General features: G+C 47.0%; 9 protein-coding genes and 2 non-coding genes across 12 annotated transcripts; 6 read left to right on the forward strand and 5 right to left on the reverse strand.

Annotated features, from left to right (window-relative positions):
* Positions 1–1,111: 1,111 nt before the first annotated feature.
* On the forward strand, positions 1,112–3,177 carry BDCG_09203 (uncharacterized protein). The gene has a single exon (XM_045424991.1). It carries the CDS (start codon positions 1,711–1,713, stop codon positions 2,440–2,442), a length of 732 nt encoding a protein of 243 aa, XP_045273580.1. The 5' UTR covers positions 1,112–1,710; the 3' UTR covers positions 2,443–3,177.
* A 613-nt stretch (positions 3,178–3,790) lies between these two features.
* On the forward strand, positions 3,791–3,997 carry BDCG_17931 (uncharacterized protein; the record flags this gene model as incomplete). Its single annotated transcript, XM_045426973.1, has 1 exon — positions 3,791–3,997. The coding sequence occupies one exon, from the start codon at positions 3,791–3,793 to the stop codon at positions 3,995–3,997; it is 207 nt and encodes a 68-aa protein (XP_045282846.1).
* Positions 3,998–4,527: 530 nt separating this feature from the next.
* On the forward strand, positions 4,528–4,643 carry BDCG_17932. The gene has a single exon (XR_006700915.1). It is a non-coding gene; the product is annotated as a 5S ribosomal RNA (ribosomal RNA).
* A 142-nt stretch (positions 4,644–4,785) lies between these two features.
* Positions 4,786–7,101, reverse strand: BDCG_09204 (carboxylesterase). The gene is made up of 3 exons (XM_045424992.1): positions 6,190–7,101; positions 5,923–6,115; positions 4,786–5,849 (listed from the first exon to the last, which is right to left on the reverse strand). Exons 2-3 carry the CDS (start codon positions 5,960–5,962, stop codon positions 5,587–5,589), a joined length of 303 nt encoding a protein of 100 aa, XP_045273581.1. The 5' UTR covers positions 5,963–6,115; positions 6,190–7,101; the 3' UTR covers positions 4,786–5,586.
* BDCG_17933 lies at positions 4,928–5,050 on the reverse strand. Its single transcript has one exon. It is a non-coding gene; the product is annotated as a tRNA-Ser (tRNA).
* BDCG_09205 lies at positions 6,966–10,158 on the forward strand. 2 transcript variants are annotated; one of them, XM_045424994.1, is made up of 4 exons: positions 6,966–7,475; positions 7,689–7,795; positions 7,900–8,268; positions 8,337–10,158. In XM_045424994.1, exons 3-4 carry the CDS (start codon positions 7,936–7,938, stop codon positions 9,180–9,182), a joined length of 1,179 nt encoding a protein of 392 aa, XP_045282848.1. In that variant the 5' UTR covers positions 6,966–7,475; positions 7,689–7,795; positions 7,900–7,935; the 3' UTR covers positions 9,183–10,158. The 2 variants fall into 2 exon arrangements, with proteins under 2 accessions (XP_045282848.1, XP_045282847.1); XM_045424993.1 differs by having other exon boundaries at positions 6,966–7,795; positions 8,337–9,689.
* Positions 9,608–10,747, reverse strand: BDCG_09206 (AkeP protein; the record flags this gene model as incomplete). Its single annotated transcript, XM_045424995.1, has 1 exon — positions 9,608–10,747. The coding sequence occupies one exon, from the start codon at positions 10,745–10,747 to the stop codon at positions 9,608–9,610; it is 1,140 nt and encodes a 379-aa protein (XP_045273582.1).
* Positions 10,748–11,680: 933 nt separating this feature from the next.
* BDCG_09207 (uncharacterized protein) lies at positions 11,681–15,571 on the reverse strand (the record flags this gene model as incomplete). The annotated part of the gene is made up of 3 exons (XM_045424996.1): positions 11,681–12,970; positions 13,040–14,644; positions 14,726–15,571. 3 exons carry the CDS (start codon positions 15,569–15,571, stop codon positions 11,681–11,683), a joined length of 3,741 nt encoding a protein of 1,246 aa, XP_045273583.1.
* Positions 15,572–15,900: 329 nt separating this feature from the next.
* On the reverse strand, positions 15,901–19,159 carry BDCG_09208 (acetyltransferase). Its single transcript, XM_045424997.1, has 3 exons — positions 18,774–19,159; positions 16,827–18,697; positions 15,901–16,758 (listed from the first exon to the last, which is right to left on the reverse strand). The coding sequence occupies exons 2-3, from the start codon at positions 17,639–17,641 to the stop codon at positions 16,347–16,349; spliced, it is 1,227 nt and encodes a 408-aa protein (XP_045273584.1). The 5' UTR covers positions 17,642–18,697; positions 18,774–19,159; the 3' UTR covers positions 15,901–16,346.
* On the forward strand, positions 18,213–20,831 carry BDCG_09209 (NAD+ kinase). The gene is made up of 4 exons (XM_045424998.1): positions 18,213–18,707; positions 18,794–19,039; positions 19,142–19,256; positions 19,323–20,831. The coding sequence occupies exons 2-4, from the start codon at positions 18,859–18,861 to the stop codon at positions 20,425–20,427; spliced, it is 1,401 nt and encodes a 466-aa protein (XP_045273585.1). The 5' UTR covers positions 18,213–18,707; positions 18,794–18,858; the 3' UTR covers positions 20,428–20,831.
* A 945-nt stretch (positions 20,832–21,776) lies between these two features.
* Positions 21,777–27,332, forward strand: BDCG_09210 (STE/STE20/PAKA protein kinase). The gene is made up of 5 exons (XM_045424999.1): positions 21,777–22,331; positions 22,590–22,752; positions 22,968–25,047; positions 25,120–25,219; positions 25,283–27,332. Exons 2-5 carry the CDS (start codon positions 22,736–22,738, stop codon positions 25,693–25,695), a joined length of 2,610 nt encoding a protein of 869 aa, XP_045273586.1. The 5' UTR covers positions 21,777–22,331; positions 22,590–22,735; the 3' UTR covers positions 25,696–27,332.
* Positions 27,333–27,455: the final 123 nt, after the last annotated feature.

The following is a 27,455-nucleotide window of genomic DNA, read 5'->3' on the forward strand; positions in this document are numbered from 1 at the left end:
TGCAGTTGGGAGGCGCACAGTTAGTTATCTGAAGTTTTGATACCAGAGAGCAAATTTTAACAACGTGCAAGGGAGCTAACTTTTTTAATATATAATTCAATGATTTGAATGAGGGGGTTATCATCAGGGTTTTCTTGTTTAAAAAAAAAAAAAAAAAATTCAACTTGCAGTTTTTCACAACTCTTTATAAGCATTTTTTTGCTAAGCAATTCATTAATCTCTGCGCTGTTGTATTATCATTTATTATTATTAAATATACTATTATTATCACCAATGCTCATTTACTAATAAGAGGTAGGGATCAAACATAAAGGAACAGGGGCTTCAACAGCTTATCATATAAAGAAATATATCTCCACTTAGTCAAGCATAAGCTTACACCACATCATAGTTGAGCATAAAAACTTGAGAACAGCAGGTTACTGATATAAAATTGGTCGACCTTCTATGTAAAATCACTTAGAAAGTGTTTTTTAACATCGCGGCTTGTTTTTTTTTAGTTTGTCTGTTTATTTATATCTAAACCAATTTTCTTTCCGAGTTCTTTTTTTTTTGTTCAACACAAATTGATCCTGTAGAGTATTTATTTTGATAATCCTTTACCATTTTTTGAACTACATCTTGTAAAAGGGAAAAAGGGAAAAGGGGACCAAGCAGGCAGTATTATCAGTATCATGAAGATGTACGAGGAATGCTGCGAAGTAACTTCATACATTAGAGCCATACTAGAATTCAGAAGAGAAGATGTGATCAACACTAGCTGGATGTGCAAACACTATTCTAGCCAATAATGAGAAAATTACCTATCATATTGGATAAATTTTCAGATCACATAACTATGTATGTATGTATGCAGAGAGGATGCTCTAGATATGCAGTCTGAATACAGGAGCTGAGGAATTTGCCTCGCTGAGCCATTAACAATTGACCCTGGCTCATCATATAGTTAGTTTATCTTGAGATGAATGTGCTAATTACATTTTGCATAATACTGTGTGTCATGTACTCTGTACTCCGTATGCACATTGCATTCAGGTGAAATCAGCCAGAACCGGAATCTTGAATGTTATGAAGTTCTTCCCTGGCGGATATACAGAGAGAGAGAAGGAGGGAAAGACAAGGCGAGCCATTGCCCGACAAAAGTAGACACTAGACCACTGGGGAGAACTCCCTCTCTCACGTTTGTTGAAGTTACATTCAACGCGGAACATAGCATCCATTGGCAGCGCCGCAGGCTCCAGAGGTATAAGTTGGAGCTGGCCGAGATGGATATGGATGCTACTTTACCCCGTATAAAAACACAGTCAAGACAACACCTCAAGCCACGAACGGCTCCACAACCGTTTGTCCCGGCTGTGGCGGGATATAGTGCCATGCTGCGGAAGGCTATCAGACAGTTATGCCTTGAGTCGAAATCCGCGTTGCTCTATGCTACATGCAATCGCTCTGTATGTATGCACCTTGTGTCTTGCCGCACTACACTACAGAACCCTGTAACGTTGACAAAGGAGAGGCCCGGATTTAATATTCCACGCTTGCTTTTGGGATCAGCATGCAATAAGAGCTCGTTACCTGGCGCTATATATATGAGACAGCCCGTCCGGGAACTGAAAGCAAGTTCTTTTTTTTTTTCATCTCATCGGCCTCCTGTCACTTCAGCACCTTCCAGAATCCATCACTCTGGTTACATATATCCACTCAGCTACAATAATGCTCCTCAACTCCCTCCTCCTCTGCGCCCTAGGGGCGGCAATGACCGTTTCTGTAGACGCAGAAGTCCTGAGCGATCACGGTCGCGATCAAAAACTTCCATCTGTCACGGTTCCCGAATGTCCGAGGAAAGGCAAGGTCGTCTTCGACAAGTCAGTCCCCGAGGGATTGAAATTCCCGAAGACTCAAGTCGACCTCTGCTATAGCAGTGAAACCTCCAAAATCTCCCCCATGCTCCATCTGACCTTCACGGCATACGATGAGAAGGATTTCCATTTCGACCCCAAACAGGGCACCAACGACGACATCTGGAAGTATTCAGTGATGGAGGCGTTCATACAGCGCGGCGACGACGCACCGCAGACATACCTCGAATTCGAAGTAAACCCGAATAACGTCACCTACCAGTCGTTCATTTACAATCCCTCGCGTGTGCGCGCACCAAACACCCCCCTGGATCATGCCTTCATTTCTGATCCCTTCGGGAACGAGATGTTTGCCGAAACCACACTCAATCGCAGAGCGAAGACCTGGAAGTCTGAAGTCCAGATCCCGCTTGCGCTCTTTAACGTGCCCGAGAGAGGTCTTCAAGGCACGTGCTGGCGGATGAATTTCTTCCGCACCATCACCTCCCCGGAGACATTCCCGGATCAAAAACTGGGTGCTTGGAGCCCGCCTGATCAGCCAAACTTCCATATGACTCCCTTCTTTGGCCATGTGATTTTCGTCTAGAGCATAACGCTTTCTTTCTAGTGGGAGCAGTGGGGTTTTTTTTATATTCAGCGGCGAATATGCTGCACGCTCACTTTTCATAGTTTGCCCGTTCGACTCTGGCATGGATCCTGTGCCCCGGTTTGATGTATTTATCTGTCCCACTTTGTTGCTTCATTATTGCCGGTTGATGAATCAATGAGCAGCCATTTGATGTGCCTAAGAATCCAATTTAACGTAAAATTTCCTCATTTCCATTCCTTTTAAGTCGCGCATAGGTAGCCCCAATGGAATGCATTATAGTTGCAAATCATCGGGTGTCACCGCTTCCATGCATCTTTTCATATGAACGGAAATGCAGGGTGTTGTTGTGCATGAGCATGTCGCTGAAACAAAGAGTCTCGAGGGGTATTCGCCCTTACCTTTAATTAATCCGCAGAAAGAAAAGCCCAACAAAAAGGAGAAGCGTGGCATTTGTCCCAATAATTAAATCACAGCCAGTGCATTTTTCCTTTTCGCTTCATGCTATTTTTTTTCATTTTTTTCCCCATGTATTTTCCATTTTGAGGAGGGGTATTGCACCGCGACCCATGGAGCTTTTAGTGCCTTTGTTCCCCCGAGCACGACCTGGAACCGCCTGAAGAATTGGTAGCGGGGGTTGAATGTAGAGGATGAGCTAATGAGACATGGGCCACTATTAATTGCACCCTGCAAATGTAATCCTCGTGGGTTTTTGGCATTCGGCTGGCAACCTCGTAATTAGAGTTTGACAGTGATTTTTCCGCTCTGATCCTGTTGGTCCTTTCCTTTTTCTCAGGATTCTGGCGCACTGTTTCACTGACGGCTGTGGATGCGGGTGGTTCGGATGGCGAAGAGCTCGAAGGGTTTGGCGGATGTGTGTGCTCAAGAGAATTGGGATGATGAAATGATGCTACCGTTCCCATTGTGCGTTCCATGGGAGTGAGTCTTCACACGAGCTGTGTGGCCTTCGTCACGTTAGAACTCTTCAAGCCTTGAAGCCTGGAATTAATCAAGGCGAACCTGAGCATCCCCCGCATTTCCACAACGCAGGCCTCGGTGAAGCATCTAGAAAGCGAGGAAAGACGCACCTCGTAAAAGCCTAATGTCTCTTCGCATACCAACCTCATGTTCAATCCTATCGTCTCTATCCGCTCGCTTCCCTCCCCCGGTATTACTTCAAGTAACGTAGCATATCATCCTGGTAGAGGGGACCGCTACGAGCAGATACATCCTGCAGGACCCGTATTCAGACTCGAAACGCATTTGGTCCAACTACACCACCCTTTGTGGGTGCGCACAATGGTGCTCCATTTCCTAGGTTCCGGAGCGCTTCCAAGATCACGATGCAATGGCGATAGACGGAGGTATAAGCGTCCCGGCGAGAGACAATGGCCTGCCTACGCAAGACCCGCCAACCTTGCCTATGGTGCTAGAAGCTCTCATGCAGCCGCATTTTACAGACATGGAACGGAGTAGAAGAGCGCTTCCCGATAATGCTGCCCAGGTGTTATGGGTACAATTTTTGTATATCAATTCCGTGGAGGTAGTGAGATGATGTTTTTTCATGTCTGGCAGACAAAGTCGCTAGGTATGGAGCAATGAATGGGTTAGAATTAAGATTTGTTGAAAAGTCTGAAGAAGGCTAGCCACTAAACAGCTAATTTCTTTCCCCAGCCCCCTTTATGAAGACACTGACTGATGGATCTATCAGAGCTTGACAGGGTCACAATACTTTGATAACCTGGGGGAATTCATGATTTGTAGATATGCCATTCTCTGATAAATGCCTCAAATGTCAATACTCATCCTTGATACCTCATATTGGACAAATAAATGTTCAGGAAACGGGCTGGGCTCAGCGCAAACTAAATTAAAAATATTGACAAAATACTGAGATCCGTATTGGACCTTGGTAAATAAAAGAAAAAGAATAAACCTGAGTCCGTCCGTAATATCTAATATACGGAGTACTTAGTTATCTTTTATATATTTCATATATAAATAGAAAAATAGGTGTAAAAATTTTCATTCTTCAAAAGATTCATTATGATATAAATGGGGTAATCATTTGGTGGACAAACACATACGACCATAGGGAGTGGAAAGCAGGGCTTCCCGTCCGCTCAGCCGTACTTAAGCCACTCGCCGGCCGGTTAGTAGTTGGGTGGGTGACCACCAGCGAATCCCGGCTGTTGTATGTTTTTTTTTTTTGATGCTCTTCTAGAATTTTAATTAAAATTTCAAAACAATATAATTTCAAATAAGAATTGAAATTGTAAAATTCTATTATATTATTAATAATTGAAGACTATTTATTTAACTTTAATTTTTAATTTTTACTGTTTTCTTCTAAGCTTTGTTCAATATCTGATTAATTGACTGTTTCTTCCTTCATCTTTGATTTGATTCTAGCAATATAGTAGTAGAGATGAAAGTAGGTTCAGAGTCAACAAGGAAAACACTCATGCAGAAAAAAAAAAAGAATCGACACAGGCAGGATTCGAACCTACGCGCCCGAAGGCATGAGATGGTCTAAAGCTTACCAAATGCGAACTAGCCACATTTGGAGAATTCGAGTCTCACGTATTAACCACTCTACCACTGTGCCGTGTTTGCAGTACTCTGGGCATACCTTGAGACACAAAATAATAACTAAGAAAGTGTCATGGTTCGCGCCACCCCCTTTTTCGACCACCAACTCCCCCCCTTTTTTTTTGGGTGAATGTCGCTCACTCGAATGTCGACGGAAATGATATGATAATATAGAAATTAACGCTATAATTAGCATTCAATATCATTGTTGTCTCGGTCTGTCTTCGGTAATATTCGCCACTCGTAATTTCATGCACACGAGGCAGATACAGCTCCACCGTCTCACGCTCCACTCTCAAAGTCTAGAGGCAGTATCTATCAATGTTTCATTGATTCCATGAGCATTCCACGAGTCGCGGGTAAGTTCCAATGCTTCCGCCTTCACGATTATAATATCAGCCGCTTGTCGGGAGGCCAGCCAGACGAGCCCAGATATATAGGTAATTCAGCACCAGTTCCAGTAACGAATCTCCGAATGTACGATTGGAATTGAAGGGCGACGTCCTCATCTTTAGTCGGTGTGGTTCTTTGGTTTACATGCAGGAGGCCTGCTCATACTGCAATTAGCAAATTTGCCAGCGCAGATGTGACCCGGTCCCGCGCTAGAGTCTCCACCGGTTGGTTCAATGGCACGGGGAATAGATCGTGAATTCGCTTGAATGTGGCGTCACTTGCATCCGGAAACATCACTCCGGCACGTGCAGGAAACCTCTCTGGGAACCCAGAGTCCGAAGATATCCCATGGGCTTCCTTGGGGTGTGTTTGAAGATTCCACCGCGATAGCTTGGTGAAAACGGGCCCTGCGTATATAAGATCTAGGATGTATCGGGAATATAGGCGCCGTCAATAATTAGCCCAAAGCCTCTATCTGGGACTGACCTGACTAACCTGCCACGGCAGATATTATGCCCTTAAGCGATAAGTTCATGGTTGACAGCTGAAACGATCTTGTCCGCAGGAAAATCCTTAAGAAGAGAAATCGAATTCGCAATTTGTAACTTCAAGTATATCTTCATAGATTTGCTTGCAGCAGACAATCACCCCGCGATGTGGTATGATATTGGGAGAAGATAAAATCGCCCTAGAAGTTCGCATTAACGTAATATGCTTCTATTAGAAGTGATAAGGGTGGACATGAAGGAGGGGAAGATTTACCTTCGAAAATGGCAGCTTGCCACGTCCGCCATTACTCGTAAGCATCGTGGTGATAATGCTAGCTCCTGCGTCATATCCAACCGCAGTAATAAGCGTTGGGTCACCTCCATATAAGCCAATGTATATCGTAGTCACTAGAGAGAAGCAAGATAATCATTAATGCGAATGTTTGCGTTCGTGAAGCCCTGCCGCACATCCCCAGCCTAATGGTCCAGATTAGCCGCACAGTTGACAGTGACAATAAAAATAGAGGGAGCATACGTAGTATGATAAAAATCATACTGGTAGTTATGGGATACGAGGATTAGGCATTCATTTGCATTAGTTGTGCCACCATTAAATAATCCAATGAAGTCCAGCTCTGTATGGCGCAAGCCTTTACTTCCAAACATATAGCAAAACCCCATGTATAAAATGAAGTACCAGAAATTTATCTCGCCGCTTCGTGCCATAAAGGACACGTACGTTCAGATAGAAATAAGCAATCTTCACTTCCCTAGGCCTGTTCCCTGATTCCGGGGAGAATGTCGTGTGCACGTTTACTGCTAACACAATCTGGCGGGGCATACATGGCGAGACCATTGTCTCCGATGGTTAGCTATCATCCAACCCGCGACTGTAAGAAGTTCATTTCAGTTGGGCGGACTTCCACTTAGAAGCCGTGCCTTGCCGGCGGAAATCGTCGCCGGGGTACCTTAAGCTAGTCCCAGGTGCTTGCGCCTTGCAGGGCCCTCCATGCTAAAATATATATATATATATAACAGCAATTAGATAGGTAGAAAATAGCTCTGGATGAGGCTGAGTGCAACGTAACCTTTTTAAACCATGTATACGAATTGTTTTCTATCTGGTATGAACTACAATCCCGCCTGAGGGGCAGATTTGCAACAAACGTCAATTTAAACTATTTTGCCCAGTCTGCCCAAAAGTGAGCCCTTTCCCTTTTCGTATTAGTACAAAATTACAGTTAAAGGCTCAGCCTCCCTGTGTTGTTGTTATTTTTCAAGCCTTGCAAAAGCTGGACAAGAAACACAACTGAATACGAGTTTAGTGGCCGTGTGGCCGAGATATGTGAGAGTGATTGCATCTAGAAGCTCATCGGGTCAGTTACAATGGCGAGGCTGCCGGCTTCCACTCAGGCTCATGATTCGGCCCAGTTTCTCGCAAGGCAGATTATACTACAGAGGGCTATGACAGATATCAACAGCTTTTTGGTGACATTTGGACAGGAAGACGAGAAGAGTATCAGTGGCGCACAGCATAGCCCCTTTCTGAACATTGAAAAGGTACTTGACCCATTTTGCAGGAGTCAGAACACTACTTCTTAGCTGCCTATATTGGAAGTTGATATGAGCGCTTCATCTGGTGCCTTGATTGCTCCCATCCTTTGTAATCGCTTCTCGTTTGCCAGAACTCCCTTTTGAGGACTTGAAGTGACCAACATCATCCTATAATGGAGAGTCGCCTCGTCAAAAACCAGCTAATTTTCCGCTTTAAAGAACCATATAGACCTTCTCGACAACCTAAGGAAACCGTCTATCATGCCCGTCGGCCTCATCGCAAGTCTCGAACTGGATGTTTGAATTGCAAGAAAAGGAGAGTCAAGGTATGTTCAATGTCTCGTTGGCATCATTAGCTCAGGAGTAGCCCAATGCATCCGTTCCACTGAGCTCTTTTGCACATGGAAAAGATGCTGATACTAGCTTCAAGTGTGATGAGACGAAACCGAATTGTCAAAGATGTGTGATGTATGGGGTAAGCTGTGATTACTCCGCATTAGCAGTCCAGCGGCATCAACCGATAACGCACGGGGAATCTTATCAAATGGCCGCTGGCACCTATATTCCGCCTTCATCGGTGCAGTTCTCGATGTCTGTGGACGACTTAGCTGATAAAATCAATCGGGTCCTGCAACTGGATACGTCCACTGATAAGGCCTTTCTCCCGGTGATGAAGTCAATAAGCCATAGAACCGTGGAGTTTTTTCATCATTTTATAACTATGGCCGCGCATGCATCTTCCTTGTCAGATGCTCATCGGGTAGTCATGAGCGGTAAAATGATGCAATTGGCTTTTCAGGTACTTTGCGATCGATCTCCTGTTTCGTCCGTTTCCCGTGCAGGCTACTAAAACTTGTTTTATATTAGAACCCATACCTCATGCACGCCGTTTTTGGTGTCGCAGTAACACACCTCCGCCATTTGCTGCCTCATGACAAATCATTTGATATAGCCGCAGCAATCCATTGGGAGAATGCGTTAAAATTGTACCGCAAGGAAATTTCAAAGCCGATCGACGAGCACAATATGGACCCTCTTATGTCAACTTGCATGTTATTGGGTACCATTATTTTCAGCTCAGAGGAGTGTAAACCTGCTAATTCTTGGATATTTTCATCGGACCCTACGAGACTCTCCTGGCTGTTAGGCCAATCTGGGCTTCGATATATCCTCGAAGCCGTCTCCATACAGCAATTGCAACAAAGTATTTGGTTCGAAGCCTTCATGGAATCCGATGATGAGAATCACAGCTTTAACAATAACTCTCCCGGCCGGGAGGGATTGCATCCAGAACTTGCAGATCTATGTGAGATCGACGAAACGACCACGGAAGAATCCAACCCCTATCACTGGCCCCTTCGAATGCTCAGCCCCATGTTGCCTCTCAAAGCCGACAGAAACAATTTTGGGAAGCTGATAACCTTCATTGGAAGACTCGAACCCGTCTACACCAAGCTCCTACAGGAGAAGGACCCCAGAGCACTCCTAATACTAAGCCATTGGCTTGGGAAAATGTGCGAGGAGGATCAATGGTGGATATATCACAGGGTTTCTTCAGAATGTTTCGCAATTTGCATGTTCCTCGAACACAACGAAGACCCTCGAATTGTGAACTTGCTCCAATATCCTGCGGAGAAATGCGGATATGTTTTGGATCATGTTCTCAAAGAGATGATCGTGCAAGATAGTGACAACCTCGTTTATCTCCCCTGAAACAGCGTCAGGTACTGGCAGTGATGGGAATTACTTTAGGGGCAAGTTAAGAAGATCCTTTCGCGCATCCAGGTAGTCTAATGTACCCTAGTCCGCAGTAATTTAGTTCGATACCCGGGCATATATTACAATCATATACTTTCATAGAAACCTACAATGATTGACCCTGAAATTTCTAGAAAGTAATTGTCTAGTTCTAGCTTCTGAATTCGGTTTAACTCTGTGGCATCGGAATGGGCTGGGCTAGTAATAGTTTCAAGAGGACGATTCTAGGCCATGGAATGTGCCTACAATCTGTAAGCGATGGGTGGTTAAAAACCGTCTTGTCTGAGCTGAAAATGTCCGTAATACGGGGGTTGTTCAAACTAAATAGCTAATGACCATAAAAGCCCACTTCCCTTCTCTCTTCTCTTTGAGTATTTCACTCACCCATTCCAATTTACCCCCAGCAACGCCCCTCGAGCTTTCAGCTTACAAAACCACAGCTCCTCCTCTGCAAACATCCAGATCCCTTCCTCATCAAAGCAAAAATTCGCCGTAGTTGCCCCAACAACGATCTTCCCCACCAAACTCCCCTCAGTGTCCCACACATGCACACCATCGCCACACCCGGAATATACATACCCCTTTTCATCACACTTAATCCCATCCGGCACCCCATTATCACAAAAGGCAAACAGCCGCCGATTCGCCAATCGCGTCCCCGCCTCAACCACATCATAAACGTAAATGGAAGCCGGCAATGTCCCCCGGACTGAGAAATTATGTCCATCCCGTATATCTCCATGACTCTGTATCGAGCCTGTATCCGTAATATACATGAGGGTGTAGTCTGGGCTGAAACAGAGGCCATTACACATATCGAACCCATCCGCGACGGCCCAGCATTGGCCCGTTGAGGGACGGAAGCGGTAGACCTGTTTGGGCAGTACGGGTGGCGGGCGGAATGCCTGCTCATACCCGTATGTCGGGTCCGTGAACCAGATGTCGCCCGTGCCGTGGTGGACGACCACGTCGTTTAGCGAGGAGAACTCGCGGCCGTAGAAGTTGTTCAGGAGCGTCTCTGCGGTGCCGGAGACGGGGTCGACGAGGGTGAGGGCGGATGGTTGGCTGCTGCCACCCCCATTCTTTCCCCTATGAATATCGCCCTGCGCGCAGTAGAGGACTTTGTCCTGGTAATTGCAGGCGCCATTGGGCTGGCTTACGATGTCAAAGCCTGGTTTAGAGGTGAGTTTCTCAATTTGCCAGGTATCGGCGGTTATGGCGTAGAGGTCGATTCTGGGGTCGCTGGTCTGGTAGTTTGAGGTGAAGTAGATGCTGTTTGTGCTGCGGATGTATACGCCGGCTTCGTGAGCGAATTGGTCCTTTGTATCCTTGCGGGACGAGACGAGAGATAGTAGCGGATTGTCGCCGATAACGTCTTGAATGAATTTTTCCGAATAAACGACAAAGGAGGGGGAGGAACTGAATGACCGCGCGTACGGGATGTCGGTGGCAGCCCGCTTGGTGTCGAAATAGGCGACCTTGGTGATGGTGGTGATGGGCGCAGGGCGCCTGTCTGCCATTGTTACGGTTTATATAGCCTTCAAAGAGTAGTAGTCAATTAGAGAGTACGTCAGCAATAGTTCTATATCCTTAGCAATCAAAGATCCATGGATGTCATGTAACAAGGAGAGTTGGATCCGAACGAAAGCTACCAGCAATGTCAACCCGCTTCCCCGCCTCTAACAGAGATCTTCATGCACTTCTTTCTTCCTGTGACGGTTGATAGACAAGGCATCCAATCTAGTGATTGTTGCTTTAAGCTGGCGGCCCGAAGATCCCGGCCATAGGAATGGAGCAAGCAGGGTTAGTGTTGATATTGGCATTGGGCCATGCATACGGGAGCGACAGCCGCTAGAGAGAGCTTTTAGGATTTGATGGGCACAAGTGTTTTTGAATTCAGTGTGATAGGGGGCAATAATAAAATGAATTGAATCAATCTCCATTCATTGCTAACTACCTAGAAATAGTGATAATGTAGAGTAAATAAAGCGAGATGCTGGGCAGAGTATACCTTGAAAATCCGGAAAAAAGAGAGGAAGCATGAAGGAGGGATAATATAATACTAAAGACAAAAAGTATGAATGGAAATGGGAATGGGAATTCAAACCAACTGATAACTAGCAAATTTAACCGCACCGACAGCACCACTAAAATACGCCGGGCCATGTTTATAATGAAGAAATAGATAAATCCAGCGGAGGATGGGCATGGAAACAACGTAAAGAGCGATTATGAGATGGGAAAAAAGGGGCGATGGAGGAGAATGAGAAGCTCTAGGTATATATAGTGATCCGGGTGGGAGGTCGCGAGAAGCATTGTGAATAATTTCACATTTTCAGATTCAGAGCGCTCATATTGAGGCCCAGTGAGATAGGGTGTAAGAATGTATAATCCTTCCGCTTCGCTACTCATACCGCCCAGGGATGGAAATGAGACTGGTTCAAACAGATAACCTACTCTTCATCATCATCCTCATAGGCGCGATCCTTCATCTCCGTATCTTTACCTCCATCCCCTTCCTTATCACTACCAGCCCTGTCCACAGCCTCATCTCCGCTCCTATCTCCAAAAAGATCATCCTCGTCATTAGCCTCCTCAGCGGGTGAGGCAGAGCTCGCCCTATTCGCCCCACTCTCCTCCTCACTTCCCTCCTCTTCATCCTCATCATCCTCAATGCGAAGAGTTACCTTCTTCCGCCGCCGTTGAACAACGGCATCCTCATCCTCATCCTCGGAATCTCGTCTAGCAGCGGCAGAACCACGCATATCCTCATCCTCATCGCGATCCGAGACGGGGGACCCAACGTCATGACTAGCCCCATTCGCTCCCCCGGCCTCGACCTCTGCACCTTCTTCACCCTCCTCACTCTCCGACTCAACCACGATCTCACTGCTCTTGTACTTACTAGACCTAGCAGTAGACCGTCTCTCAAGGCGTCTACGCTTCCGTGGCGCAGGTTGATCCTCCGCGTCAGAATCCACCCCACTCTCCGGGCCCGTGCTCCGATCCTTCGACTTCCTCCCGGCGCCACTATCCTCCCCATCCTTCTTCTTCCGCTTACTAGCAGCCGCCTTCTTCTTCCTCTTCACCTTATCCCCCGTCTCAGAGTCGGTGGTATACTCTGCCTCTTCCCTAGCCCTCTCTTCTTCCGCACGTATCGCAGCAACGCGCTGCGCCTCCTCAATCAACCGCTGCCTGTCTTCAGCAATCTGCCTCTTCCGCTCCAACTCAGCCTCCTCCTTCTTCCGCTTCTCCTCTTCGCGTCTCCGCAACTCAGCCTCCCGCGCCTCTCGCGCCTGCTGTAATTTCGTCGCGTTCTTCTCCTCGTACTCCTTCTGGCTCTGTAGCGTCCGCTCGAGTTTTTTGCGGATGGTATTCTTGCCCATGTTCGCGCGCTGCTCCAAGGAACTACGGGGATAAGGTGGATGCTTGGCTTTAGCGATTTGGATGAAGGTATTGATCGCCTCGTCGAGACCGTCGGAGGCGGCTTGGACGTCTTGGAGTGTCCGCTGGGATTCCGGGAGAGAAATGACAAGTAGGGCGATCTGGTTTTGGACGAAAGCGACGTTGAATTCTAAGTGGATTTGCTCGGGAGCAATGGCGCGAGCGCGTTGTGTACAATCCAAGGCGGTATTCATTGCCGCCAGGTTGTTTTCTTGCATCCCTTTCAACAGCCAGACACGGCCGAGACATGCGAGGATCTGGGTATCGCGTTGTCTATCCTTAGATAGAGCGGCCTCATACTAGTATTATGTTAGTTAAATCATCAAATCACGGCAACCTTTTCCTTCAAAGGAAGTCAAATCACTTACGTTCTCAATGGATCTAGAAAATTGCCGAAGCTCGGCATATACATGCCCAAGATTAAGGTAGACGCTAGCGTCACGCAAAGTGTCTCGAATGCGCGAGAATATCTGTACCGCAGTCGTGTAATCCTTTCTATCATCCACTAGCGCAACAGCAATTCCCTGCGCCGCATAAGCATTCTTCGGATCAAGCTGTAGCGCCTTGTCGAAAAACTCCACAGCCTTCTCGTACACCTTCCTTCGTTTCTCTTTATCCTGCTCCGTATCACGTCTCATGTCTCGAGCGGCAAGGAGGTAGATGTTGCCCATTCCTGTAAGCGAGTACCTATCATGTTTATCGTAGCCCTGAAGGGTATGCTTGTAGTGACGTTGTTCATGGTCTTCGGCGATATTTGCCACCTTTCTTTTCGATTTGCTCAGGTACCAGCCGAACAGAGCGCGGACTTCCAGATTTGTAGATTCCAGCTCATATAATTTGGCCATTTTCTTCGGCCCTTCATCTGTTGGGCTTTGGCGGAGAGCAATATACGTCAATCGGGCATTGGCTTCCGTGTAATCACTATGCCTTTCGAGTAGACCTTCGTAGACCTTTTTCGCTTCCTCCGGCATAGCTGCGGCTTCATAAGTTCTGGCGAGGTTATAACTAATCGTAGTCACAAGTGCATCTGTATCGGTAGAATCATCTCTATCACGAGACTTTACGCAAGCATTGAGGGCGGTTTGAAACATGTTCCGTGCAAGTTCAATCTTCTCAGAATGATACAAAAAGCAGCCCATATTGTTCAGCAGCTGAGGAGCCAAATTTTCCCGGAGCATGTTCTTTACGGTCTCTTCGTCATCGATATCCTCAGGCCGCTCAGTGTCTGGGATCTGAGCCAGTTGCATCTGCTCGACTTGCTGCAGGCATTGCATGCTCTTATCCGGTGAACCGCTCTCGTACAGCCGCGCAAGATAAAGTAGAACAGACTCATCAGGGGAAAGCTTTTTCTTCTCATCTTTCCACGACGCACGTACTGACTCGAGGAGGCTGGTAGCTTTCTTCACTTCAGCCGACTTATCCTCCTTAAGCTGGCTAGACTGTGCTGCAAACACTTCCTCGGCAAAGAGCGCGCCTAACAGCGTCATTGACTCTGGATTCTTCGTCTGCTGAATGATCTTTTCTAGACGAAATTTGGCGCCGTCATAGTCACCGGTCTTCACCTGCATTTGTACAGCGCCAAATTTCGCGGGCAGATATCCCTTATCGCTACCCCCTCTCGCCTGGTCTGACCTGTTGTAATACTCGTTGGCTCTTGCTGCGTTGTCCTCAAAATGCTCCTTTCGTGCAAGTAAATACCATCCGTCACTAGCAATCGCGTTAACATCAGTAAGTTCGATCGCTTTGCGGGCTAGCGCTTCGACGGTTGGGAAATGTTTGCGGAGCAGGAAGTAGCCGCCAAACATGGCGCAGGTCATGGGGTCTTCCTTGTCCAGCTTAAATGCTTTCTGTGTATACTGCGTCATTGCGATTTTGTACAACGAGCCGAAAGCGGGGTCGTTGGTTGCGTGTCGAGAACTGTCATAGAGATAGTAAGCTCCCAGAAGGATATTGGCAACTTTTGATTCCGGATTCTGCGTTATCGGACACGTTTGTTAGCAGAATTCCCATGACATAGCTTCATTGGATAAAATTAAATGGAAAAGGTAACGCACCAGAGCTAAAGCACGACTCCAAGCCGTCTTGGCCTGCTCCTTGAAGTCTAGTTGCCATAGACAACACCCAATCCCGATCCGCGGATCCGGATCTCTCATATTCGGCATTTTTATCAGAACTTCCTGATAACCTTCTAGTGCCTCCGCATATCTACCTAGCATATATTGCGCCCTCGCCCGCCCAAGAATGGCCATGATATTCCGGTTACCGAACGATTTTGCCGACTCATCGAAGCATTTAAGGGCCTGGCGCAAGGACTCTACTCGTTCCGAAGTATCGACTGTCCCGGGTCTTAGAGTTTTTGCGGGAGGTTGTAACGAAGCGCGCAATATCGACAAAACGCCCCGTGCGAGGAAAAGAGGAGGGAATGCGGGATTTAACCGCGATGCCTCGTTTAGAGTAGATGTAGCAGCCTGGAGATAATAATCTTTGGTTTTCGCCTCAGACACCAGTTGACCTTCCGGAGCGACACGGGGAGCCTCTCTGCTCTTTAGCATGTATAGCCAACATATCCATCCCAGGAGGCCCAGCTTCTCCTTCGTCACGCCCTGCGCGAGGGACGAGAGGCCGCGATTGAGAATGTCGATGGCATGATCGATTTGGTTTTGTTTCGCGTATGCGAGCGCGATAATGACCCAGAAGTTCTTTGCGGCCTTTTCGTTGTCGAGGAGGGTGCAGAGCTCGGTGGGATCGTCGGGAAGCTCTTCAAGACTGATTTCGACTTCACTATCGAAGGTGGAGGCGGGGATGTCGATGGCGGAGGGAATATCAGAGAAGCGGTAGTTTGTTAGCATGCTCTGCTCCGTGAGTGCACCGTTGGTGTACCCATTTTGGAGAGGCGCCATGGTTGAAGACGTAGGTCCCGCTCGGGGACGGGAGGTATGAGGTATCGAAAGAGGGCGACAGAGGCGCGATGTCAAAGGGCCGGCTTCGGAAAGGTCTATATCATTATCAATGGCAAACGGCTCTTAGAAAGAGTTGCAATGCAGGCAAATGAAATAGTCCCACCGGGATACCCTGCATGCCACAAACAATAGGAGTATGTCTGCGGTGGTGAATGTGTCGAATGCGGAGAGCTTCATGTCTCTTTGGACACTGAATTTGTTAGAAGTTAGATCTGTGGCTGGGCTCGTTATGGCACCAGCCACGCATATCCTGCGCCACATTTTCAGATCCCGTGACCTGACACATGGGGAGGAATACCAATGTCGATATTAGCAGCCAAATTAACATAGATAGTAACATCGTTGGGTTGTATTGATTGCTTCTTATTAAATAGACAATTATTTAAACCAACGACTACCAAAACTGGTTCGCTGTTCCGCTGCCCATGGCTTCTTAAAAAAATCCGAGTGGAGAGTGCTCAAATGTGAGGTATGAAGCGTCATTTGGTATAAATCATAAGACGAGAGTGTCCCAAAATATGCTTCAAGTTAACCCGCTTAAATCATTACCGCTCTATTAGAGAGGGTAAAAAACGAGAGAGAGCCCAAAAACCGGAAGAAAAGTAGATATCCTTTCCAAAAAGAAACAGCTCCGTTCAACAAGGGTATATATTCCACCAGCACACCACGTCATGAGAAAATTCAAAAGAATAAAGAAATGAGAGAGACAAACAGATCAAGTCCCAACTCTCCAAAACCTAGGGAATAGACAAAAGAAAGCGCCAAGACCAACTAGAACAGCAAAAATCTGGAGCGACTCCCCCCACCACGTTAGCTTGACTGCAGACTCATAATAGCTTGGGTTGTTGGGCTTTACACTAGCGCCATCTTCGTTTTGTTTCTGTAAATCACCGTTTGAGGAAGGTTCCCACTCGCAGGGCGGGAACCGGCCCGTTTCGTAAAACCGTTCAAGGAGGTCGTCTTTCTCGAGCCAGCGCTCGTGTATCCATGCCTCGAACTCCTTTTGGTCATCCAAGGGAATCTCGGCAACGGCAAAACGTCTCCAGTAGAAGTTTACAACTTTAGGAGGGCGGCCTTTTAGATAAGTCGAGCGAATGGTGAAGTAGGCGTCTGGATAGCTGCCCTTTCTAGGATCATACGAATTTATATTAGCTGCGTACCATTTTTTGACTATCAATATGTTAATGAGTCTTACGGTGGTCCCTCATAGCCAACTGTACAATCATACACCCAATCAATAGTCCCCTTGAGCTGTTGCAAACAGAAAAACAAGCCTGTTGAACGTGGCAGAATCTGGTGACGCAACGGCGGGATCCCTTGCTTCGCACCGTATGCGTCACTGATCCGTTTCGTATTCCGTGACAGATTCGTACCCTCAGGAAATATCAGGAGCCACATCGGGTCCAGAACCCGTGAACCAGATCTACCCTCCTCATGGACCGTTTTCAGTTTCTCGAGGCGATGCTGCAACCGAGGTTTATCCGAAATCCACTTTCTCGCCATGAAAATGAAGCCGTAGAACATCATCCCTTGGCCAATCAGGGGAATATATTTCAGCGACTCTTTGAGTATGATGTATATATGGCCGTGCATCTGAGAGGTGTAGGAGAACCACCACAGGTACAGCCAATCGGTGTAGACCTGATGGTTGGCAATCAGAACCATTCGTTCGGGAAACGAGGTTTCCACATTACCATCCTTTGTCAGGGAGAACTGGCCTTGCACACTCTTGTCCCCACTGACCCGGATAGGCGTCGGGCAACCCCATTCCGTCAGAGCGGTGATGGCGATGCCAAAGGAGCGTTTCGTCATGGCCATGTAGGAGTTGAAGTACTGGCGGTTGATAAAATAGAGAGGGGCACCCACGAGCTGGGTAGCGACAATGCAGACGCAGCAGCAGTTGAACCAGGTCAGGAGAGCTAGGCTGCGGAGAATTTGAATGGTCAGGCCATAATTTGCCGCTGGGCGTTGGTGGACGTGGCCCAGCACCTTCCCAGAGACGCCATCCATGCTGTCTGCTAGGCGCCGGAAACTAAGAGCTAGGAGCAAGTCGTTCTTTGCAAACTCTTGAGTATTTTTCTGGGAGGAAGTTTGTTAAAAGCGTATTATTGTTAATGTTAAATATAGATCTGCTGTTGCTATGGTTGGGGTAAAACGGGTCGGTAGCGAGAAGAAATAGCCTGGGCCACCACGAGCTTGCCTTAAGAAAGAGCTGAGGGGTTAGATGCCTTGGAAAACGAGGCTTGCCAGCTCAAGATTGTCGGTGAGAGCTGCTTGATATAGCTCGATATAGGTGGGGGAGGACCAACTTTCTGATCTCGAGGCCCGACGAAAGCAAGGTCACAACTTGGAGAGCCCAAAGGCGGAGGAGCAGCGAACAAGACACGGTGGAACATGAGACTGCAAAACCATGATTTTTGAAGAATAATAAAGAGTATTATTATGCTACATGCTGGGGACAGTTGGATGGATGTACCCGGATGTACAGCCTGAGCTAGCTCCAACAGCTCGGTTGAGGCATGAGTTACATAAGGACTGACTAAGGATCCGGCCGGTGGACTGAACCTTGGGGAAAAATTGTCTTTTTTCACACATGGATGGGATGGGTACTGGAAGACAGGCTGTATAAAGGATAAAGGATACTAAGGATAGCTACCTCTTGTCTTCTGCTTACAAGTTACTGGATATACTATACTGTCCTTTGCTGCACTAATCTCACTGTGGGTCCCTCGCAAATCATATTAAATACTACCAAGTAACGAACGATACGATACTCCTTGACACCCCCGCCGCTGGCCCAATCACTAGCTAACGCTTCAGTAGCTCCTATGGATTCCATGAACTCTTGCCTGCCTCTTTGATGTATCCAATAATGATGTTAATGATACCTCCGCACTTGGCTCCTTGAAGCAACAGGATTGTCATAACCTATTTATTCATACTCTTTCCTTGGGTGTTTGCACGCTGGTGGGAGGGAGTAAACAAAGGGTCAAGGCAAAGTTGAAAAAAGGAACAGAGCGGGGGAAAAGGGAGAAGAGACTGCCTGATTTCCTAATGACTATGGCCCTATTTCACTGTAAGTTAGAAGGCTCTTCCACATTCGGGCCAGAGAGGAACCTATCTCATAACCTTTTTTACTTACTTTTGTCTGTGGCTATTTAGACCCTTGATTTCCCGCGCGTTGTGTTACCAAACCCGCTTTCGACTCTGACGGAATACAAGATATAATGGAACTGGCTGTGAGAAGAAGAGGCCTTGGGCGGGTTCTTGTTTCTGTTTCTTTTCCTGCTTGGGGACGAAAATCTGTGGCCAGGGATGGATGGCGGCGTGCCTTTTCCGCAGCTGCGCATCTCCGCAAGGTCGAAGATATTGGCCGTCTGCCGGATTCCGTTTTCCCACGGTATGAAGGTGTGCGTCGATTTTTCGCTTTATTTTGTTCTTGACTTGCGGCTCAGTCTAGTCAGTTCGTTAGGCCGTGCGCATACTTACGTGTGAACATCTGTTAAACAGAATCGCGGGGTAGTGATCTCCTAGCTCTCCGGTGGCCAAAACCACCACAGAATGTCCTCCTCGTTAGAAAGAAAGGGGCACCACATGTGACCCAGTCACTCATTGAATTCGCAAAGTACGTCTCCATGTGCCCTCATACCTTTTTGATTTACTAACACGGCTTTTCTTCCTTTTCTACCAGTCACATAAAGTCGACCTATTCCCCTATTTCTGTTATATTGGAGCGCGAAACCGCTGCGGAAGTTCACGATGTGCTGCCATTCCCTGTATATACTAACCTGGACTCGGAAAAACTACCGCCAGAGAAAATCGATCTCACAGTCACAATGGGCGGTGACGGAACCATCCTACGCGCATCTTCCTTCTTTGCAACATCCACAATAGTCCCGCCAATTCTAGCTTTCAGCATGGGAACGCTAGGGTTTCTCGGAGAATGGAAGTTTTCAGAATACAAAGGTGCCTTTAGGGAAGTATATATGTCCGGAGCCGGACCAGGGAACCACGCATCTCTATTAGAGCGGTGTGTGGAAAGTGCGAGTCCAGACGACACCCTATCGGCGTCGACGACGCCACCCTCATCAGCACAGGGCTGGGATTTAGTTCGCGGAAAGTCCATGGGAGCATCAAGACCCGCAAAGATCCTCGTTCGCAGCCGCCTACGGGTGGGAGTATACACTCCAGACGGGCGCCCGGTGCACCGCGACGGTGCAACGATGGCCTCCCCCTCGGACGACGACGGCGGCGTTCACGCCATGAACGAAGTGGTCATCCACCGCGGCAAACAACCACACCTTGCCATCGTCGAGGTCTACGTGGGCGGGCGCTTCCTCACCGAAGCAGTCGCGGATGGCATGATCATCTCCACACCCACGGGCAGCACAGCATACAGCCTCAGCAGCGGCGGGAGCATCATCCACCCGCTCGTGCCGTCCTTGCTGGTCACGCCCATCTGTCCACGTAGTCTTAGCTTCCGCCCTCTTGTCATCCCTTCTAGCACGCCTGTGACGCTAAGACTTAGCGAGAAGAATCGCGGGCGTGAGGTTGAAGTTAGTATTGACGGGGTGATGATGGCGCAGGGGTTGAGGGTTGGGATGGAGGTGAGGGTGTGGGGAGAGGAGATTCAGAAGAGTAACGGGGAGTGGAAAGGGGGGATTCCGTGTGTGATGAGGAAGACGCTGGGAGATGGGAATGGTGGGAATGGTGGTGGAGGTGATGCGGCAGATGGGTGGGTGGGGGGTTTGAATGGGTTGTTGAAGTTTAATTATCCGTTTGGGTCGGAGGTATGAGATGAACAGGCCAGGAGAGATTGCTCCTCTCTATTTTTTATTTCGTGGTATAAGGTGGTTCGACAGTTTGTGATGTGATGAACGCCCCGTGAAGTCCTCATTTATTATCTTTCTCCTTTTTAACGACTGATTGATTTAGTTCACTGTACTGCCCTGTCACGCATTCGGTAACTTCGTCATTCTACATCCTCCCTTCCCATCTCGCGTGTCTATTATACCTACATGGACTGAATCTGTTTACCCTTTTCCTACTCTTAAGACTCACTACACACTCCCACCCCTTTTTCCCACAGCCCAATCCGTCTCCCCGCTTATTTATTCTACGAATATCGTATATATGTTTATATGTATATACCTGCGGGCTAATTTACATAGCTCTGCCTACCTACCTACCTACCTACCTACCTACCTACCTACCTACCTACCTACATACATACATACATACATACCCCAGCAAATTGCAATTACATCAATGGCATAAACCTCCGCTTCATCATAACGTTGGGGAGGGTTCTATGAGAAGCAAGCCCACTCGTATCTTTTGAATAGAGAATAGGTATATGGAAAATGTGGAACCGTAAGGCGAGTTCGGTTCTTTGGGTATTGCTTGATCTGTCTAATATTTAGTTGATTTTGATATGTTTTATATATTGAACGTCAAGACAACTGACTGTAGGCTGGCGGTGCGGGGGTGGATGGCGCCTGTGCCGGAAGGAAACTGAGCTATGGAACAAAAAAAAAAAAAAAAAAAAAAAAAAAAACACCCCATGCTAGGAGTGTAGTAGGAATGTTTATTTTTCCGTCTTCCTGCATGCGATTTTGGATACGATGGTTATGATCACTAATAAATGCCGTGGGCCAGCGCTTATCTGTTTTATTTAGATCTTAAGCGAGGAGGGATCTAAGTTAAGTAGATATGTAGATGGAGATTATAGCGACGGATGGCATGGAGAATAGTGAGAATAGTGAGGTGTAAGAGGAAAACCCTATCCTTACAAGTTGAAGTTGAATTATTTGAGACTAGATAGATAGATATAGGGAGGCTGAATGCACATACATTTTAGTTATTCACCATAGTTACCTATTACTTAGTACTAGTTTTCTTTTGCTGGATATGGTTTGAGTTAGACAAGTCTGGGGTTTGACGGCAAACCAGGGAAAGAGAATATTTAAAATTTCTCCCCCTTTTTTCGAACTATTTAATTGATGAGTAAATAAATAAATAAATAAATAAATATGGATGTTAAAGGGGAATTTGAGGGGGTATTTGTTGGACTCCTTTCATTATTAATTCCTTGTCAGAGAACTCGAGAGACACGGGGATATTTATTAGTTATGGAAAGGTATTTAAGTTAAAATAACCTGCAAGTAACCAGAGCCACGACATATTTAAATGACATATTTAAATAATTGGTGGGGATGAAGGATATAGATAGCATCATAGCTGCAAGATGCTTAGAGAGCAAGGAGATTCATTTGATCATTTGATGATTCCTGATCAGATCTTTCGAGCTGGTGTTTGGCCTGTATTTATTTTATTTAACTAGCCAGCCTGTTCTACGCTGTATTAAATAACTATTTTATCACTAAATGGTGGTTGTCTTGTCCAAGTTGTCTTTCTTTCTTTTTGCCTCTCACCAACCTCCTCCTCTTTCCTCCGCTTCCTCCTCCTCCTCCTCCTCCAAACTTCATCCAACTTCATCCAACAACCACTGCACACACGACACACGACACACGACACACGACACACGACACACGACACACCGCACCCCCCGCCTCTTCATTTCTCCTCCACCCCACCCCGCTGGCAGATAAAGGCTGTCAGCGAGACACCTCTGCCTGGTTCCCTCTTTCTCGCCTCCTTTTTCCACCAACCCCTCCTCTGTCGACCCGGTTACATGTCAGTAAGTGACTCTCTCCCTGCCTACTAAGAGGACTCACCCCTCTTTGGCTTCACTCTTCCCACAACCCAACCCACGCGAGCATTTGACATCGTTCCCTCCACCTTATTTACTCTGCTCGTCTATGCCCCAACGCAGACTATCCCCCCTTTGGAATATCTTCTGCTGCGGCATTTTTATACGTTTTTGTTTGTCTCTCTGTGTGGTGATGGTTTCGTTGGCTGACCCCTCAACTCTGCGCTTGGAATCATATTTAAATAGCTATTTAAGTTAAATAGCGGTTATTTACTGAAGTGTGGAACGCCCCTCCATCTCCATCAATAAATAAGCCTATTCGCTCTCTCTGTCTGCCGTCAATAATACTTGTGTGAATTCCCCTATGTGTGCCTTTCTGCCGTGATCCAGAAATGGCGTCTCAATCCAAGTAAGTCCCCCCCCGTATCTGTCCTGTTGTTCGATCGTCATCGCTGCAAGTGGCTGGCTGTTGTGATGGACAATCCTACCACGAGTGAATCAGCCCAACAATGCCACCTCGACACAATAACCAGCAATAATAAGAAAGTGAAATCGACACTCCAGCCTTCACCACTGCCAGGAATTGATGTCAACACCGTGTTCACTGCTAACACAATAGGTCAGTGTTTATGGCCGGGACCAGTTCATGAATCCAGGGCCTGCCCCGCGCCCACCAGTCGATCGCCCCCGCGTCAACACAGGCGGATCTACCAATTCCTCTGTTGCTACGAGTTTTGCCCAAATGTCTCTAAACTCCCCGTCCACCACTACGCCCACCCTCTCCGTCTTCCCAAACTCCAGCCAGCTTTCATTGAGCCAGACCAAAACACATCTGAGCAGCATGGGCGGCGTCAGTGTCATCAAGGAAGGCTATGTCCGCTGCAAGGAGGACAAATTCCTGGCGAGCTGGAACCAGCGCTACCTTATCCTTCGCGAATTCAGACTGGACTTTCTGAAGAATGAAACAGGGAAGGTGGTGTTATCTATCCAGCTGAGCCATGTCATTAGGGTTTCACGATCGGAAGACTGCAAAATGGCCTTCGAAATCATCCGGATAGCGAACCCCAAGGATGCAAACAATCGCAACCCTTCTGTTAACCGAGAACTGGCTACTAAATCCATAACCTGTGAGGTCAAGAACGACGATGAAATCTACGAATGGATCGACAAAATTTACGAGCGATGTCCTGGAATGGGCGGCGTGTCCAACCCAACCAACTTCAACCATCGCGTGCATGTCGGTTTTGACCCGCGGACAGGTGCCTTTACAGGACTTCCGGCAGAGTGGGAGAAACTCTTATCTACATCAGCAATCACTAAGGAGGACTACAAGAATAACCCACAGGCTGTGATTGAAGCCCTGGAATTTTACGACAGCAAAATGCGTGAGAACCAGGACTATTACGATGTCACGCATGGTATTAAGGGTGCTAATACGATGGCAATCGGAAATTCTATCACTGGGCCCAGGCCAAACCAGCAGGGAGGACTGCAACGCCTCGATAGCCAACAAAGTGCTGGAGATCTCTCCCAGAGCTCTTCACCTGCACAGTCCCAACGCAAGGCGTCAGATCCAGAGCGCCCATACGACGACCGGTCGAAAGAAATGCCCGATACAGAGCAGCGACGTCGTATGGACGAAGAGGCTCGTCGCATCCGAGAAGTTCAACGTCAGCGTGAAGAGGAGCAAAATCGCCGCGAACAAGAAGCATATAATGCTTCGCTTCCCAAGAATCGCGTCCCAATTGCGCAACAGGAACTGGGTGGCTATTCAGATCCAGATCGATATAACCCTTCGAGGGCACCACCCAAGGTTCCTGGTGCTGATCGCACTCGACAACAGACCCCCGGTTCATTGAGACAGATGACTGCGCAGCGTCCTGCTCCTCCACCACCTACTGCTCAACAAAATGGCTCTCAACCATCTTCACAGAGGCCAGACGAAACCGGCCAGCAAGGGTCTCTACGTGCTGCTCCACGCCAAGATGGATCTCGACCACAACAGTCTTCGAACACCAGTCGTTACAATGGTGGAGAGGCGCGTCACCAGACTTCAGTTAAACGGCCAACGCAAAACAATGGCGCTAGTCCTCAAGGTCCTGCTCCGAGTCGCCTCCCGGCTCCTGTCCAGACAGTGAAACCTCTTAACATTGCTAATAAACAAACAGCTACCAGTACGAACAAAGCTGCCGTTCCCGATGGGGTCCGCCAGGCCGAAGCTGCTTTGACGAAGAAACCCGCGGAGTCTCGGCATAAGGATGTGCGAATGTCGACCATGACCGAAAGTGAAGTGATGGAGAGACTCAAGCAGATCGTATCTAGAACTAACCCTAAAGAATCATATCACAAGTATCGCAAAATTGGACAGGGAGCGTCTGGATCTGTGTATGTGGCTCGCGTTAATGACAAGGCGCCATCCTACGTTGCCCAAGAGGTCTACCAGAAAAATGGCCCGCGTAGCCAGGTTGCCATTAAACAGATGGACCTGAGAAGTCAACCTCGAAAAGAACTTATTGTGAACGAGATCATCGTGATGAAAGGCAGCTCACATCCGAACATTGTCAACTACCTGGAGTCTTTCCTTCAGGAACAGGACAACGAGTTATGGGTTGTCATGGAGTTTATGGAAGGTGGAGCTCTTACGGATGTCATTGACCATAATCCGTCTATACAGGAAGACCAGATCGCTACTATTTGTTACGAGGTGAGCTCATCATCCGTTTCAACCATTCTTCGCCGCGGAAAAGGTTCTAATATTTATTTCCCCCTTCTCTAGACATGCAAAGGCTTGGCACATCTCCATAGTCAGTCGATCATACATCGTGATATCAAAAGTGACAACGTGCTGTTGGATCGTGCTGGGAACGTGAAGATTAGTACGTATTTCTTCCTATCAGCACACCATACATGAATACAACCGAAACTAACAGTGAATCTAGCTGATTTTGGCTTCTGCGCTAAACTTACCGAATCAAAGAGTAAGCGAGCTACCATGGTCGGCACGCCGTATTGGATGGCACCAGAAGTTGTGAAGCAAAAGGCATACGGCCCACAGGTTGACATTTGGTCACTGGGCATCATGGCAATCGAGATGATTGAATCAGAGCCTCCATACCTCAACGAAGAGCCACTGAAAGCTCTATACCTCATTGCCACGAACGGAACCCCATCCTTGAAAAAGCCCGAGAAGCTTAGCAAGGAGCTGAAATCCTTCCTCAGCGTGTGTCTCTGCGTCAATGTACAGAGCCGTGCCACCTCCGAGGAGCTCTTGTCTCATGAATTCCTGCGGTCTGGCTGTAGCCTAGCTAGCCTTGCCGAGCTGCTTCGATTCAAGAAGAATCCGGGCCAGTAAGATAATTCAAGTGGAAGGGAAAAGGAAATGCTGCACTGTTGTGTGTTTTTTGTTTCATTCTTTTTGTCTTTCTATTCTCCTTTTCTTTCTTTTCTCTCCTTGCTCTTCCGGTTTCTTAGACCCTTCTAAATTCAAGAAGGAAGAACACTCGCGCAATTGGGATAACCTCTCTCCCTACCCCCTCTCACAACGAGATTCTACGAACAAAAGAAGACAATATATGTTTCTTTTGAAAAACGCAGGGCAACCAAGCAATAACAATATACCCCAACCCATCGCACGAACACGCCCTCGGAAAAATATTTGCCATAAATCTACCACAATCAAAACACGATCTGCCACGACCTCTTTTGCCAGGGATATCTTCTTTCTTGCTCTCTGTGTTCCTTTTTTCCTTTCTTACCCTTTTCCTTTTTAAACGGAGCATGTGGGCGGAATTTCTTTCTACAGGGCCAGTTGAAATAAAATTCAGAAATTGATGGATAGTTTCGGATGGAAATTTTACAACCCTGCATAGCAACTTTTCCATTGTTTTTTTTATTTTTTTTCTATTTTATTTTTTTATATCTTCTATTTTATATTTTATTTTGCCTCGCATATTCTATTTGTCCGTTTTTTGTTGCTTCTTTCCTCTCTTCTTTCGCCTGCCCTAATATTCTCATCCTTTTTCCTCCAGTGTGTCCTGATTTACGTACAGATACTTGACTGATTGCGTTTAATTCGGAGTTATATCCCATTTTTCTTCCGCGCCTTTTTATCGCCCTTTCTCAATCCCCTCCCCACCGCCCCTAGCTTATCAGGATCGCGTTTGTTCAATTCATAAAGGTTAACGTGACGTGCTCCCTCCCCTCTCTCACCTTCCACCTCTTCTTCTCTACAAAAGCCCGACGACGACCCATCAGTATCAGAATAATAAGCAAGGCAAAAATATACCCTCAATAGATAAATCGTTTGATCTCGCCCGTATTCTCTTGCCGCAATTTCTTTCCTCTTTCTTTCTCTTCCCACTCCCACTCCAGCGCTTCACCCTTTTCTCATACCCGCGCAGACTCCCCGCTGTTCACCTATTCTATGGCATACAGCCTCTCTTCTCTCTCTTCCTCCCCCCCAACCTCCATCCCCATCTGCCTCTCTAATTCAGGCCAATTTTCCTCTAGTTAGCAGAAGCTTGGGATGAGAAAGATGAGAAAGATTCTTTTTTTTCCCATTTCTTGTTTCTTTATATATACTTTTTCTTTTTCTTTTCTTTTTCTTTTCTTTTTTGAATTTTCCCCTCTCATATTCTATGTGTCCTCTGATCCTGCCTTGTCTAGTAGTTAGCCAGGTTATCTTTCTCATTAGGTATTCTCGGCCCAACGTCATCCCATTCTATCCCATGATTGATAATTGCTGTGCTCTTTGCTTCATTTCTGTTTGTTTTCATCGTCATCTGAGTTACAGTTACACTCTTGTCCCGTTGTGTTTTTTTCATGTATGAGCTGAATTGACGGGGTTGATTTTAAAATGAATAACAGTCATTTTCCCTTTTCTTCCGTCTTTTTGCTTCTAGTAGGTAGTTAACTAATAAGAATCTTGTGTGTATAGCTTGTGTGTCTTGTGTCTTCCCCCCCCCCCTCCTCTGTGCTACATGTTTCGAACATCAAGTTTATATTTCCACAGTAATTGTATTCAGGAAATGATATCTTGGTTGGATTCGTAGGCTCGCTTTTCATGTTTGTACATACATATCTTCACATTCCGAATCATCGATTTCGGAGACG

The sequence above is a fragment of the Blastomyces dermatitidis genome (genome assembly GCF_000003525.1).
Source record: "Blastomyces dermatitidis ER-3 genomic scaffold supercont1.14, whole genome shotgun sequence".
Taxonomy (NCBI): domain Eukaryota; kingdom Fungi; phylum Ascomycota; class Eurotiomycetes; order Onygenales; family Ajellomycetaceae; genus Blastomyces; species Blastomyces dermatitidis.